Below are 17043 nucleotides of genomic sequence, written 5' to 3'. Positions count from 1 at the left end.
TGTCTTGACGAACTTTCCATGTGGTAAACATGGACCTTTTTCCAAAATATGTTTATGATTCCGTGTGTCTTTGTATGGTTTGCTTGAAGAACCAACCAGAATTATCTGTTTCTACCTGCACCAAGTTCCCACACATGTTTCGGACCTTCGGTCTGATACACAAAGGAAGGAAACTTCCCAAAGTTCGTCCGGTCCGGATCTACCCGGTTGGTTGTTGTACGAGTAACCCCTTGCATAGTTCATTATCTATAGTTGAGCCTAATGAAACCGCCCGGATTTCACCCCAGGCGCGAAGGTGTGTTGCGTCTCGAGTTGAGTTTCTCGGAGCGGCTACATTCACGGCCAAGACCAACCAACCGATGGTATCACTGCGCAATCGGCAATGATAATTGTATTTTATTTGGCACATTGGCGCGCACATCCCATTTTTGTTGCTCTCTTAGCTGTAAGGCAGTGAAAGAAAAAGTTTTACTGTGCCATCGCTTCCCATCATCGGGAGCAGCGAGAGACGTCACACGCCGGGGGTGGGTTTGCAAATTCCAGCACTTCACTTCAGCACCAATTGAATGCGCATTTATGCTTTCCGCTGCTGGGATGCGGGGGCATGTTTTGCGGGTAGATTGATTAGTGAGATTTCAAGCAAGTGGCGCACGCGTCACTGCCACCCAACGGACTGGGTTTGTTTTTCTTCCCCAAATGCTCGAAAAACATCGCTTTCCATCCATCATCCATCAGCGGACGATGTGTTCGAGGCAACATGGAATTTCTATTTCGAAACCCTTCCACACACACGCGTTCTGTGGACGACCATGAGGTACATGGTTTTAAATTAATTTGCGCACAACCGATCGGTACTTTGTGCGCTTAATGCATCAATAAAAAACACACACACCATTTAATAATCTGTTGATGGAGACATAATTCAAGTTCATTATAAAAATCGTACTACCTTCGACTATCCGGATAAGCTATATCCTTAGGTAATCTGGAAAAGCCGCGTCTTACGTAAGCCATCAGAAGAATTGAAAAACTTCCGGTCGTAGAAAAAGTGACGACGAAATGATTTATGGTTTCAAGCTGATGATAAGAGGATGAAGTATATAAACCCGGTCCGACCTCGGCTAGCTTCTTCGAGGATTCGTTTTGCAGAATCGATTCGATAAAGTGGCTTACAAGAAAGAGCTTAACTGGTGAAAAAAAGGGACATTTCTCTAGCTGCTCCTAGAAGGAATTCACCATTACTTATACTCGCCGAAAGATATATTTTCTATCGTTCCCGGCACGCTTCCAGAATGTTTTAATAGTTGGAATAGAATAAATAATTTCCGACGATCGCGACGAGGGACATAATCTCTGGATACTTTTGGAATGTCTTGCACGGGGTACATTATTTGGAGGCGCGAGCGTGGCCAGCACCGAACGCAACGAAACCGTTCGAATATCAATAAGAAACCCGTTGTTCTACGATGCCAAACGTGTCGTGAATGCTAAACCTAAGGCGTTCGGACCACAAGAGGGACCGACACTTCCGTTCCCGGGAAGAAGACGTTCGGGTGGCGCAATCCGGATACGATCGGTTATGATTGTATGGTGTGTTACGTTTACGGTATGGAGGTGGAAAAAATAGCAAGCAATATAAATATCAAGACCAGCCACCAGCCAATAAGGCGGCCGGCGGTTAGACAATAGTCAACCCGAACGGAAGCGCCGTCAACGACGTTCCACAAACACAAACCCACTTACCAGGGACCAGGGACATCTGAACGTTTGCCATGGCGCACGGGGTGGAAGTGCCACCTCGCTTTCTCCCTGCAATCTCCGCCAGGAAACACACACACTCACTCACGCACGCACAATTGTCCGGCTCATCTCCGGCAATAAAGCTTTATTGAGCAGTAGTACCCGCGCGCTCTTGCCAATTTAGTGGAGGACTTCTTGGCCGTTGCTGAGCGCGCCCCGGCCACCAAGCAATTAACGCGCCAGCGAAACAACAGGCACCACTTGATGTGTGCGACAAGGCTAAAGCCGTGTGTGGTTCGCGATTGGGAGGACAATCATAACGCAGGACCGGGCGGCGTCGTGCAAGGAATCACTCTCGGCACCAGTGCTAATTTATGTCCATCGCTGACCGCAAATGATGCGCGTCGTCATTAGCATGAAGTGTTTGGACATCGTGTCGTGCAAACGTCCTTAATTGTTATGATTTGTGGGTACGATTGACTCTCTGTTTGACGTGAATCTCGGCTGTTTAACCGAGTCGCGGCGGGTCACGAACTTTCGATTAGGTTGTGGAAATAAAGATTCAGATTAATTTATGCGTGTCACAAAGCATTTGAAACAAGGAAACATAAGTGCGAATTCATAATAATCGGAATCATCTCTGAACATGGAATGTTCATTTAACCTCAAGAGGAACGGGGGTCAAGGTAGTGGCAGATTTAACGGGGCGCGGACAGAGCGGCCGCCGGGGCCCCAAGCTCACAAGGGCCCTCCGAACCTCCAAGGGTTCGTAGGATTTATACTTAACCAAATATTCCATAGAATTCATCAGTCTTCTTTAATGGATAAATTGGAACGGGGTAAGTCTTACAATAATGAGCAATTTTACTGAATCCTATAAAAAATAATACTAAGAACGAAATAACGAAAGGATGGTCCGGTATATAATCAGAGAGTTGAAGAGTAACAGAAGAAAAATGTTATATAAGTAATCAACTAGATACAAGCAAGTATTTACGTTAAAACAACAAGATTTTGTAATATAACAAGCATAGGACTAAAATAATGGGTTGAAAAATTTACACAGTTTCATCAAACTGATATCGGGCAATGCGACAATTTTTGACATATCCTGATAGATGTTGCCATCCATTTGAAAACGCTGCTGTGAAGTAAAATGATATAATTTTTCTACTCAATTTGTTGAACAAGAATTGTTAGATAAAATTAAACTGCGAGCAGTCGGCAAAATAAAATTATTGATTGTAGGATAAAATTAAAAGCTATCATTGATGTTGTTGAAAAGCATGTAAACGACACACATATTTATTATTTTTATGGTATTCCCGTTCATTTTACCGCTTGGGGCTCCCAATGAGAATAAAATCCGCCACAGGGTTAAAGGATGGAAACTAGAGACTTGTTTAGAACTATAGAAGAACTAAACTTCTTTGCAGTTCTAAACAGTGGCATAATATTCTTCTAAAGCAAACTGGTTAAGAATATCTGCTTTATAAAATCAACAATCATATTCTAAAAACACTTCAAAGTGATAAACGATTGTACGCGCGAAAGATATTATGCAAACCGTTTACCGCAATTAACGCAAAGCGGATCAACGCACCTCGCACGCAAAAGTGCGCTAATGTCACCTCTTCCTGTGCCGCGCTCGAATATGTCAATCATGCATAATTGCATCGTTGTAGCGGCAGCCTCGCTTGCATATTTATCGGCCAGCGTGGGAAATTCTGCTTCCATCCCTCGGACCGAAACCTTGTGAAAAAAGTGCCTTTTTCCAGCGGCTGCTGTTCCGTACTTCTATCCAAACCGGTAATTAAAGACTTCAGAACAACGACACAGCATGCACGCCCGCTCCCTATCATCATCGACAACGCGCGGTAGGTGGGTTGTGGGTGGGTGATTTTTCTTTTCAATGGCAATCAACCAAGCATTAGATTGCGAAGGATAAATTAACGACGAATAAATAAAGAACCCTTCTTCGAGAGGCCAATGGTTAACGATTTCCTTTGGGGCCGCGCTTTCCGTGGGAAAAAGGGTTCGAAGGGTGCAATTAGCGTTGGATAATTCGGGCTGCGATCGCTCGTGTCAACAGGTGTGTTTGATAGCTTGGAAAGCACAGTGTAACAAGTTACTTTCGGTTGGTGTGTTTGTTTAAATTGTACCATTGGGATGTTAAAGAATTTTCCAACACCCAACACAATCCGTCTCTCTCTCTCTCTCTATCAAGGTTCTCTGATTGCAGACATCAAAGGGATTGTATAAATTATACCGTGCTGCATATTCGATGAGTTCATAAAATATGAAACATTTAAATAACCATTTGTCACCGGCACAACAAGCAAAACAACTTACAACGAAATTTCGAACAACTTTCTAGCGTCAAACAGGAACTGTAAATTATTTCACCGTGTTTCGGAGAGAAGATGCCCACTTGGCGTCGCTAAGATTTCGAGGAAAGTAAAATCCGTTGAAAACGAAAAGTTTGACCAGCTGTCCCACTTAGGCAGACTTCACCCTTGGGGAATCGGCCCGACCGACCATTGGGAAGCATTCGGGAAACATAACGTGCCCGGGTGCTGCCACCCCGGGTTTATGGCATCTTCATCTTTTTGCTTCAAAGATTCCGGTGCGTTGAGCTGGCGGTGCGGAAAATTTCACTTCCAACCGAAATCCGGCATTCGGGCGAGGGACCAGGGTCCCGGGGAGTGATCGACCCGGCGCGGCGGGACGAACGCGATGTGGAATAGTTCAACCGAAATTTTCGCAACCCCCTTTTAAACCAAACATCCAAAACACAGAGCATGGCCCCGATGGTCCTGTCGTCCGTATCGATAAACGTACTTTAAAAGGAGCCTTACAATCTCTAATAACTACATTAATGAGGCAGGCAAAGGCAGGCGGCTTCCGATAACGGTGTCGGTCGCTCCCTCTCGACGAGGCACGAAAGCGTGCCTGTTTTGCTCAATTACGAACGCGCGCGCCGGCGATAGCGCTTCCGACGGAGTGATGTTCCGATGGCGCACAACCCGTTGAAGTTGGAATGAAGAAATGTAAAGATAAGAAGTGGAAAGATGTGAAAGAACAAGACGTGAAGGTGAGAAACCAGATGATACCGTGAGTCGTCCGTGTATCCGGAACGGGTTATATATCCACATTTCGGGGATTGCCTTCTTCGTTGTATATGCGCGTCATCTGATCGATTGGGTTTCGAGGGGGGAGATTCGATCCGGATTTCACAAACAAAAAAAAAGGGTAACGAAAACAAACTCGAAAGACGGGTTCGAGCGTACGGGAGGCACGAGTTCAAGACAGAAGGGTTCATAATTCATCAAACGCCGTCCCTCTCTCTCTCGGAGACTAACCTACAAAGAGCTGTGATTGAGGTGTTCGATTAAAAACAAATTGATTTACGCAATTGATGGTTACCCTAACGTACAGCAAGTCCTTCCCCTCTCGACTCGACCCTGGCAAGAAACCAGTACTTCTACTACCGGGCGCATTTTCGGCAGTGCATCTTGCCTTTTGGCACCCCCTTCGTGGCCCCGTCGTTCATGCACCAGATAGTTTGTGACGCTTTTCGTGGTTCGGTTCGCGCACAAGCGGCGCAGCACTAAACCTTTGCCGCCCGCCGCACGAGAAGCCTTGCCTTCGGTCATCGGTGGTATTTCCACTTTCTGGTCACGGGTGGAACCCGGCCGGCTCTCCACCGTGGAGCTCCAGCCGCGTCGAATCTGGGTCACCGAAAAGCAGATGCGTTGCTAGTAGACACAGCACACCGAGAGGAGCAAACACACACACACACCGAAATAATGGAGAGCAAAAAACCAACCCCGATCAACCGCCGACCCCCGATTGGAGGGGGGAATGGGAGGGAACTCCCCAAAAAAGGAGGAAAAATAAAGAAAAACACATGAAGCTCCTTCTAAGCCGGGAAAACGGCACAACTGATTAATCTCTTCATCCCGCGGTCTCGGGCTCTCACTCGCGCGGGAAGTGGGTTGTTGTCGGGTCGAACCCGCTCCAGTGCACCACACCGCATCTTCCCCTTGTGGGCGGGTCGGTAAAAGTGAAAATCTAAGCCCCGAAAAAGCGGCGACCGTCGAATGGCCCGGACGCGCTTCTGTTTACGTAGGCGTGTTGTTGTGTGTATTAATGGAGTTTTTCCAGACCCGTATGTTCGGTTGAACTCTTTCCCGGTGCATCTATCATTAGAACATCAAAAGCAGATGCAACTGCGGCGGCGACGGCGGGTGTGGACACGAGAACACGCGCGTTCCTTTCGTGAAGCATTTCTTCTAGCGCACGGATGTAAGTCAGCAGTTGCTAATGCCAATGTAATATTCTCAGCCCGGCTCTGGAAGGCGATCATCAGCATAATGTGAAATTTGAAACGGTCCAGAGTAGTGTTGTGCTTAATGAATCTTTTGGCGAGATTCATTCATATGAATCTTTTACCTAAGATTCATTCAGATGGATTCATGAATCTTGGCGGATTCGAATATTCAAAGCTTAATGAATTTTTCGAAACCTTAATGAATCTTCATGAATCTTTCATGGTTCTGTCATGAATCTCCCCGATTCTGTCATAGGCGTGGACAATGAGACCAAAAAAAAAAAAAAAAGGTGGTCCCTCAACCGACTTTTGGTTGGTGACTTTACATCATTTGGTGTGTCTTTGGGATTCATGAATCTCGCGGCGAAAGATTCATGAATCCCTTATAAGGCAGAGATTCATTCAGATTCATGAATCTGAATCCGATTTACACAACTCTAGTCCAGAGCATTAATCGCGAGCGCTGCCATACGGACACCACAGCGGGTGCATTGGTTTTCCACCCTTGTGTTCTTTTTATAGGCTCTCCCGTGGATGAAGATCATAAAAGTGAACGATGAACTTAATTCACCGAAACCGCTCAAGTATCGCTCCGACACGGGAAGAGGTGTATTAAGAGATTATGTCACGTCTTTGAAGCCTCTTTTCGGTCCGCGGTGTTTGTGTTCGGCGTTCTTTTCGGCTGTTCTTTGTAGTTTTGCGAACCATTTTCATACGCAGTTCTGAAGGGAAATTCTTGTTTGTAAAGAAATTAAGTGGGAATGGGAAAATTTCGGGTAACAATATTTCTCCGGAAATTAAAATGTTCTGATCTTACGATAACGTGAACATGGTCTGTGGCCTTTCACGCTCTGTCATCGGCGAAAAATTCGGCAAATCATTCCCGCGAACAGAGAACACACATCCCACCGGTTGGCGATTGCAATTCGCCGTCCGTACGGGAAGTTTCCCCACGATCCCGAGGCCAGAGGTCAGTGTTGGAGCAGTTCAAAGACCTTTTAAGGGTGGCCAGCCAGTTCAGCATCGCATGGCCCAGTCCCGGTCGTTACGGGTGGACGCCGCCGTAACCGTCACCAAATCAGTCGGCAACGGTCGTAAAACAGTCTCCTCCGTCCGGTACCTTTGGGGGAGGGTTTTATGCGCCACCGGGCAACCGGGGCTGGCTGCTTTATGTGACTTCTCTAAATCCGTACTGCCGCCGTGTCTCGAGTGAAATGATGCTCTGGACGTCCGAAGCTAAGAAGCTGCGGCAGTGTCTCGTGTCTTCGCCACGCTCATAACAATCATCGTTTATGATCTTGATCGTTGCACTCGCGAGAAACGACCCCTCAAGGCGACCCCGTCGGCTACCCGACCGGGCACGCTGTATCCCGAGGGGCCAGTCCCTGTTTTCACGCCAGGCCCTAGCATATGGTGCGCCACGAGTTGCAGCATCCATTGGCCTCTGAACAGAGAAGAAAAGAAGGAGAAAGAAAAACACAAACACGACAGGAAATGTTGCATAATACAGAACAACACAAAACAGCCCACCGTCGAGTGCTTGGGAAATTCCGTGACCATCGCAGGCGCGTTCACGACGAGAGCCGACAGACTTCAGCTGACGAAAACCTCCCCCTCCCCCTCCCGAATCCATAGCTTCTTTCCTCCAGCTTCCCCTCCAGCTCTGGTTTCTCTTGAGAGATACAAATTTATTGCCACTGAAATATAAATCACTTTGCTTTAATGGTCCTCCATTTTCCCCACAAGAACCAACCGACCAACCCACTGGTCTTTTCCCCGCCGCCAATGTTGGCCCTTTTTCCATCGATCGCATTTTTCGCCTCCATCCGTATGTCGCAGAACCGATCGGGATCGCGCGGAACGAAGGAAGTGGAGACCACGGGTTTTAATCCTACCGATCGGTGGCACTTACCTGAGTGTAGCAGTCGATCTCTTTGTACGGGTTGACGGCGATCAGAATCGATCCGGTGTAGGTCTGTGTTGTGGTGTGGGAAAAATCTTCGGTTAAGGAAAAACTAAAGCCGTTCAACTATTTTGATCCGTCCCCGAAGGCGGGCTTCAAAGAAGTAACGAAATGAAAAGAAACAAAAAACTACGTAACGGAGAGAACCATTTGCCTGGTGTTGCTGCAAGTTTTCCCGCTGCTGCTGCTGTTGCTTCATTTGTTTGCGAGTGCGGCGGCGCGTCCCGAGGGGGAGGAAAATGCAATGTACCCGAAATCTGTTACCATGTTTGGTATGCTTGTTCGTGACAAGTCGAAAGAAAGAAAGAAACGATTCACGGGCCGCCAAGTAACGAAGCCGCTCTCCGAAGGCGATGGAATGCTATGCCGAAGGAAACTAATTTGTCACCGCGGCCAACAATGTGTCGCTGTCAAAGGGAGGAAAATAGATTGATACTGCTTTCCGATAATGGAGATAGCTCTTTTCTTTCGTTCGGTCCTTGGAATAAATTAAGTCGTGGCACGTGGGGAAGCAAACTCCTACCGAGATAAAAATACAAACCAAAGTGTTTTTTGGGCTTTAGAGGAAAAGTCAATGCGAACACTTGCGTGTAGCATGGGTTAAACAAAGGAAAATGGGGTCTAGAAGCTTAATAACCGTTTTTCTTTTAATTGAGCCAAACTAGACTCATGACACCACCATGAACAGATCGTAATCGAGATCGTTCGAGGTCGACTTTATCAGATCATTTGTAACTTTCCCATTTACATGATCAACGGACCGATCGAATTGTTGGTATACTACTTAAGATCGATTAACAATTCCCCTGGCCCGCACCAGCCCACGCCGCGTCCGAACCGGACAAAAACGGGATTTTAAAAGCGCGGAAAAATGCGGGCCATATCTCCACATTTGTCATGCAACCTCCCACCCACCGGCCGCAACCCGTTGAAAATTAAAAAAAAATGTCTGTGATATGTGGGACGTGCGTTGCATTGCCATCAACTTACTTGAACAGGGCAAAAGCCCGGAGCATAAACCATATTCCGGGCAGGGAATGGTTGTGTGGTCTTATGTTTTCGGGGGGTGTAAATTAGTGGCGCGTGGGCCACGGTCGATTTAAGTGGCGGGCGTTGGCGCTGCTTTATTGGACACATTAGCCGAGCCGGGTGGTAGGTGGGCGGCGCGGTGGGTTGGTTATTGTTTAGCGTGAGCCCCCAATTTTTGTGTTATCAACCGCGGCACACGTGTGTCCTCAAGGAACGGTGGTGGGTGTAAATGCGGGTGTTTTACGGTGCGAAGCAGTAAACCAACTGAAGAATTATCTCACGCTACTTTCGGGGAATGCATCCGATGAGTCACCGATGTTCACCGCTATAAAACGAAACTGCATCGGTTCGCCTTATCAGCGAATGCCGGGGCGAGATGATGCTGCGGAATTCCCCACAATGGCGGACCGCATCCAAGCCCGCTGCTAACGGTATCCAAGGTTTTGTCCCCCGGTGGCTCGATGTTGCCGGAACTTCATTTCCATTGGAGATTCAAAGAGGGAGAGAAAAAAGAAAACCCTGAACTATGCGAAGTCCGCTGAATCACGCAACACTCCGCGATGTGTGATTCATCGACGGAGGTCGTCGTGATGCCGGGATCACCGCAAGACGAAGGTGCACAATAAATATTGATTGAGCGGGAGCGGGGGTTTGCGCTTGAGCTTTGAGAGTGTTGATCTTGCCTATGATTATACTCGTGAGTTAACGATCGATGCAAGAGAGGCATGAATGAAACGATCTTCGGCGACTCAAAGTCCGGTGAGGCTCTAGAGAAAATTATACCGATTTCTGGGGAAAGCCATTCGTAAAATACAACCCTTAAGCCGGAGCAGTAAATTCTCGTACGATGACTCACCCGACCACAGCAGTTGCAGAATCTTTCCCTGCGACCGACGGGGTATCAAAAGGCAAACAAATGGAGGAGGAAAATTGAAATTGCTTCTCAAGGAATTTGATGGTCCAACGATGATGGGGGGGGGGAAAGAATAAAAATGGAAAGTAAATACATTCGCCCGCCTGGCCACTACACCGTAGAACTGCGGCAAGAACTACACATTGCGCCCAAAACCGGCGGCGGAGCGTTTTACACGCCACCGAAGATGGATATCATGTAACGAAAGAGGCAGGGGAACAACTTGACGGAAAACTAAACCGTGACCGACAACCGCAGCCAAAGATGCGTAAAATGTGTTTTATATTTATTACACCACGGTACAGACGTCCTCCACCTTCCACACGGAGAGTCCGCGCCGGCTCCCCGGGTATATCCGTGTGCCTTAGTCGAGCTCATCTCCTGAACTACGAACAGGGTAGTGTCTGTGAGTGTCCGACATTGCATTTCGGCTTCACTGGCTGGTACCGGCGAAGGGCTTTTTCGAACCGGAGAAGAATGTTGTGAGGAATTACTTCACCGCCTTTCGAAAGCACGCGGAACGAACGCGAGTGGCAACAGCGATCGCTCACAAGGCATCCGAGATCTTGCTCTCTGCCGGCAAAAGGTGATTCACAGAAGGACCCAGCAGCAGCGAAGCAGCAGTAATAGCAACACCATCTTGTTCTATCTAATCCAGATTAGGTGATATGATTGATGGCTGTAGAAGGTAGAATATTAGAGCCCAGAGTGTTGGATTTTGGAAAAGGATACGTAAATCTGGTCCCGCTCGTAGCGCACTTTCAGATTCCGGTTGATACCGTTCTCGTCGATATCCGATATGCAGGTCATATCGGGGACGCCCTTGTCCGGCGTGGAGCCGATGCGGCCTAAAACAAGAGAAGGAGAGAAAAAAGAAAATTAATAATCTGTAACTATGGATAATGTGGTAGTGAAACAAACACTTAGTTCTAAAGGTTTCTACGACCTAATACTGAGTTTCTTACAGTGATCTATCAGTTTATCTTGTTATTTATCATTTGTTCTCAAAATCTCATAGATCATTTGGGGGATTTTAATTTTAACAGGTTGCTCATGGCTTCAAACCATATGCTTTAAATAGTTCTATGTTCCTTAACCGACTCTAAGACAATACGATCGAAAGGTACTCCACACAACCTTTTCTCTCCTTAGAAACTAGTTGTTCCAGCATCCAACTGCAAAGTGCTAGACCTGAAACGCCAAAACATCGTGCCATCGACCCGTTTGTACCACACACAAGCAAAAGTTCCAGTCGTGCCGGGATTCATCTGCCGGGGATGCACATTTCGCAGATTCTTCTTTCTATTTTCCTTTGCTAGCTCCGATTCCCGGTTCTGTTACAGCACCGGTAGAGTCCAGCATTTGACGGCGTGCGGCAACCTCCGCCACACCAGAGTTCCCCACTCCCGGGGTGTCAGATGGGCCTTTTCTTAGTTTCCGCTGGCCGCTGCAGCAACAGCACGACGCCAAACCAGTTCGTCCGCATGCATGCCGGTCGCCTTTTTGCCATGTGCTCTTGTGTTTCTATTCTTGCCCGGCTCAGCCCCGCATAGGTGGTGTGCATCTCCGCCTTTGTGGGCATAGCACGCCCGGGGGGCATGTGGCACGCAATACCTAGAGTCCGGATTTTCATTCGCATTTGTACTGCGCTCTTCCGTTTCGTGCTCGTGATGTTCGCTAGGTAGGTATTTTTTTAAACATATTCTTCGTCTCTTTTTCCTTCTGTATAAATAGCATCATAAATAGCGGCGGCGGCGGCATCGGTTCCGAAACATGAATGGTGATGTGCAGGTTCGGTGGTTATGGTGTAGCTAAAACCCCGACGACGACGACGACGACTGCAGGCGGGATACGTTTGGATGCGCTCCGCAAGTCTGGACACGACTGGAGGAACAGCCGCTGTAGCCTAGAACCAGCGACAAGAGCGACGCCGGCGATACCGAATTCTACGAGCCCCGTGTGTGTTCCGTCCTCTGTTCAATCATCCAGGACGACAAAAGGCGAGTCTTTTCGCTGGGAAGCAAAACATTAACCAGCCAGAGTGCCACCAGACGGAAAGAGGAAGTATTTACACGAATGAGTTGAAACGAAAGGATGTGGCGAGCTGGCCGGGAGGAGGATTGCAAATGAAAACGAGCCGATGCCGCAAGCCACCTGTCGTCATCGTCGTCGTCTAGACTTGACAGATTGATTTTTGTTTTGTCATTTCGTTGTTCGGTGCAGCCGAAAGCGGACGCCGGATAGCATCCATAGCCTCCAGCGAGGACTATTAAAGTTAGAGCGAGGCCTAAGCCTTCCCGAGTTGACATAATCTTCCCCGGAGGCTTATTTTAGGCAAGATTGCTTTAAGATTTCTATTTGAAAAAAAAAAAACAACTTAACTCGGTTGTTACCCGATAACCTTCTTCTTCTGTTAGGAAGGACAATATCTTAGGAATTTCTTACGCCACCATGAGCTCCAAAAGCCGATAAGAAACCAAGCACGAAAACTAGTTCGCTCCGAAAACTAAAGGCACAACAGAATAAGGGTTACGAACCGTTCGATCATTAAATCACATTGTGTACCTCTCTATTTCAAAGCAATGGAGTGAACAAAGGACCTCATAACAACCTTTCGATACGCGCCTTTGGTCCCTTTTAAGGCAGCCGGGGACCTTTTTTTCATGACCCTCGTCGTGGTGTGCTGCTGTCGACGCAAGACAAGATAAAATTATCAGTAATTCTTTGTTTTGCCATGGCTCCGGCGGGGTAGTGGACCAAACGCCGTTGTGTTTGACCTCATTCCGCCACCGAAAACACCAACAGCTACACACGCACACGAGCCACACGCGCGAGATTTCGCGGCCACGGAGTGCGCGAGAACCGTGATTGCGTCGATTCCTTCCCATAGCAAACCCTTGGGGCCTGTGCCACCCGGCGTATGGCCTGATTTTTTTTGTGTGTGGACCACGTTTGTTTCGATTTCGTTTTGGTCCGGGGTTAGGTTTGGGACTTCAGAAAGAAATGGTATTGGCTCTTCGAGGGCATTGCCAAGCAGTTCTGTTAAGACATAGAGGTACTGAACTCGTGATCCCGTATCTTTAAAGACCGTTGATAAAAAATAAACCATGCGTCTGGTGGCGATTGACGGTTTCAAAAGAACAACGGTTCTGTGTTCCTCCACAGCCACACCAGCCTTCCTCGAACTTCGACTCAACTCAAGTCAAAATCGAAAGCATCATGATCGGGACAACGTCTCAGACCATTCGAAACCAAAGAGACTTGGTGAAGCCTGCTCCGTTCTCATTGCGGAGGGTAACAAGCCTCGTGGTGGCGGCGGCGGGGGAGTGTCTCGTACGTGAGCAGCCTTTTTAATTTGGCCACAAAAAGGGTTGGGCCTCTGGGCAGGGTGGGTCCGATCCTGATCCTGCGCAACCTTGATCTTGGCGGGCTGCGGACACGCGCATTCACTTTCAAGTAATCAATCCCTACACCCATCGATCAAGCGGATCAGAAGGTGTGCAGAACACCATGTCCCCCACCCGGCACTCCGAGCAGGGGCATACGACACACTTCGGATTCAATTTGGACGGCGTGCGATTGATTTAACGCAAGTTTTCGACAAGCCCTCCGCCGCCGGACGACGGTAGGAAACATTGTGTTACTTATTCGCGCCGGTGCTACCGCCGGGCACACGGGACGCATACATCACTTTTCAGTGCCCGATTGGTACATGGCACCATGACAGCCGTTTGGCGGCGCCGGGCGCGATCATGGTAAAGCTGAAGTCAGCGAAACACCCTGTCGACACCCTGAGGACCTGAGGATTGGAACCACCAAACCAAGCCTTCTTTAGACATCCAACCCCCTGAATATGGTGATTGCCGGTGTCCGACGACACCTTGACAGTGACGGCCAACCAAACCCTCTTTACTTTGTAGTATAACAGTAATTCATTTTGAGTTCTTACCCCATATTGATTCACCAAATCTAAAGTTGAAGGATTAAACCATTTTAGCGGTAGCAATAAACCCCCTGTTCTAAGTTTTTCACCTCGGGATGCCAGAGTTCGCCACAACTGGTCCGGCCCCGCACGAATGGACATTACTCCCAACGTTAGCTACTGACCCAATGCAATGGTGTCGCTGCAGCTGACGGCGCGTTGTCGTCTCCGTTGACTTCAATTGCAGCGTGGCCCTGCGCGTCGCATTACGGCGTGAATTACGGCAGGAATTAGATAACTAGGGGCGTAGCCGAACGCGCCGCCGGTAGCGGCCAGTCGGTCCCGGACCCGTCAATCACGTGTCCGTCAGGTCCGTGCAGGACAGTAATTTATTTCCAGGGTTTTCTCTGACCGTTCCAATTCTCGAGTCCCTTTTCGTACCCCCATTCGGTCGAGGGTCCGAAGTCACTCCAGCGTCGTGGTTGTAGTGTGTGTGTTACGGTTTTGACAATTAGATCGGTACTCAAAATCACAAACCTAAGTAAAACCCACCGTTTGACCATTGATCAGGTCAAATCTGGATCGCGACCGCCTTTGCGAGCGAAGAGATAAACATCATCGTCGTTTGGCGAACTGTCGTGAATTCCTCCGATCTCGATGGGAGGTCTCTTATGGCGTTGGAATTTTGGAACCACGTTTACCGCGGGACAGAGAATTCGATTGATCCTGCGACACTCCATGGATTGTTGCCGCCAGAATCCAGCTGTGAATGTCAACTGTTTCGGACTCCACGGTCTGATAGGAGCGATACGGCGCAGCACGGGCACATGGTTTTCAAGCTTGGGCAGAATTAATTGACCAGTAATCAGCATGTCCCGCTCCGTCGGCCCCTCCCGCCCCGTGGTATGCCCACAGCTTCGGTTGTGCGAGATTAGATTCAATTACGAGACATAAATTGATACAAACTGATCCATAAATAGTCACTGGCGGGTTTTGCGCCGACCGCCCGCTGTTCCGGCTGGCACAACAACACCGGGGCGACCGGCCGCGGTATCCAGGAGGCGGCGAAGGAAAAATCATAAACGAACCACCCACCACCCACCCACCGGCCGTGGAGCGTAAGGGAGGGCAAAAGGAAGGACGACTGTCGTCGGGGAGCGGAGAAAAATGACCTGATACGCGAAAGGTGACCGCCCTGGCGAAAGGTGCTGACATTTGGCATGCGAATGGCAGCACTATTTTTTTAGAAGCATAATTTAGAACGTAAAAATACGATCGACTCCAAGTCGAATGATATGGTGGTGTTCGGTCTAATGAACATTGGAGTACATTTAGGGACATGGACAACTTTCAGTTTTGAAAATTGGGAACAGACATGCTAGGGTGCCAGATTTAGTGCTTGCTACGTGAGCTACAGAACGATTTGTCGTACAAACAGACGTTTAAATGTTCAATCTCTATGTTCTCTGTGAACAAACAATTGAAATTTATTATTATTAAACTGCATTTAATATGACTTTTTCATCGCTAGTTTTGAAGCATCTAGCATTGGTTCAATGCAGGGCGTTCCAATTGAAGCATAAGAAAAAGTGTTCCGAGCACTTTCACTGCATGTAGTCACACCTCATCAATCAAAACCGAAAAACGATCCCCTCGTCCAACTCCCATTAACATTTTATCAGCGATCACATAGACCACCGCAAGCCCCCAGATTTACTAGACGCAACATAATCTTATCTATTTAACTGAGGAATCTGATCAAATTGTCCGCCTATCGTTTATGGTAGCGCTAATTATTACCTTGGCATATCTTTCAGTAAACGGCCAGTTAATCCAACCATAAAGTACTTATTCACCAATGGTCTGGGGCTTTGATACATTTCTCTCCCTATCTTACCTACACTTTTGCAAGCCTAATTTGCTGAAAGAGCAGCAAATGCGAGTAGAGTTTAAATGCATATCCATATGCAGCAACATATGAAGCGAAAATGTACATACAATGTAAGAGCCTCTAACTGGGAGGGGTACCAATTACAAGTAGATGTAAGTATAAAGACAAGCAAATGGATGGTTTTCATTAGCCAGCGATTAACATAGGAAATCTGTCCGCTTCGTCCGCATATCTTCGTAGTACAGGAGGAATAAATTAGATCGGTATCCGTGATCTGCTGGCTCTTGTAGTTGGGTACGGAAAACCGAACGGTTATAACCATCAATGATCAATCCATTACCGAATACCTTTTTTGTATAAATTTTTTGCGTCACGTAATGGGTAAGGGATTTGTTAAGTCCACCGAACGAAATGATGATATGGAGGTCTGCTTTTAAATCTAATGCATGCAACTGTCAAGATGGCGCCGACACGATTATGTCAAGAACTGCGGAAGCTTTGTCCGACATCGGCCGGAGCAACAGGTTTTATGGCGCGATGACAGCATACTGAACGGAACATAACAGACGACGATCAGCAAGGCCACAAGGCTAGCTATAATCACTTAACATCTTGATGAACCTGTTTGCCTTCGATGAGAGTATCCACGGTCTACCGGGGGGGAAATACATTTGCTGCGTGGTACTCAACATATTCATTACCCTTGGCTTAACAAACAAAACTTGCCGGTAGGTGAACCTCCCCTCTCTTCGTACCGTTTCTAACGACCGATAAGTTTCGACCGTGAACTTAATGCACAATCGAGCACAAGCCCAGAGGAGAAAGCGGCTGACTGCATTTGTTCACGGCTGGACCAACATCATATGCTGCTGTCTTCGAACGCAATCCATGCTGGATTGCAACACAATGTTATCCGCTTCCGGATTGATTGCTGTGAAGTGTGTCTGTGGTGGCAACCACTCCTCGAAACTGCGATGACTAAGAGGCGCCGGCCTGAGGCATGGACATGCAATGGTTCTACACGACAAGCCCATTCCTAGGTATCCTTTCACCGAACGCATTAATAAGTAACCGGGCGGACTCTTACTCCAATTGCTCTTTCGTCGTGTCAGCTCAGGACAGATTTCAAAACTCTCGTTAGAACCGTGGACATGGACATGTTTACCAATTGGGTTGCAGCTTTTGATTTATTCGAAAGGGAAACAAATGCTTGTCGGATAGAGATTTGCTGAAATTCCAGTTGAATTATGAT

At 47.8% G+C, this 17043-nt stretch overlaps 2 protein-coding genes across 2 annotated transcripts in view; both read right to left on the bottom strand.

Moving 5' to 3' along the window:
* The window catches only part of LOC131260164 (NADH dehydrogenase [ubiquinone] 1 alpha subcomplex subunit 6), a 115627-nt gene that overhangs the window by 15500 nt on the left and 83084 nt on the right, over positions 1-17043 (bottom strand). The window lies entirely within an intron of this gene.
* The window catches only part of LOC131272739 (unconventional myosin heavy chain 6), a 37919-nt gene that overhangs the window by 11997 nt on the left and 8879 nt on the right, over positions 1-17043 (bottom strand). Inside the window, exons 2-3 of the mRNA XM_058274580.1 lie at positions 10711-10826; positions 7986-8048 (exon numbers count right to left, since the gene is read on the bottom strand). Of these exons, the coding sequence (XP_058130563.1) occupies positions 7986-8048; positions 10711-10826 (179 nt within the window). The remainder of the gene's footprint in view (positions 1-7985; positions 8049-10710; positions 10827-17043) is intronic.

Source organism: Anopheles coustani, chromosome 3 (genome assembly GCF_943734705.1).
Source record: "Anopheles coustani chromosome 3, idAnoCousDA_361_x.2, whole genome shotgun sequence".
Classification (NCBI taxonomy): Eukaryota; Metazoa; Arthropoda; class Insecta; order Diptera; family Culicidae; genus Anopheles; species Anopheles coustani.
This window is presented reverse-complemented; position numbering and strand designations above follow the sequence as displayed.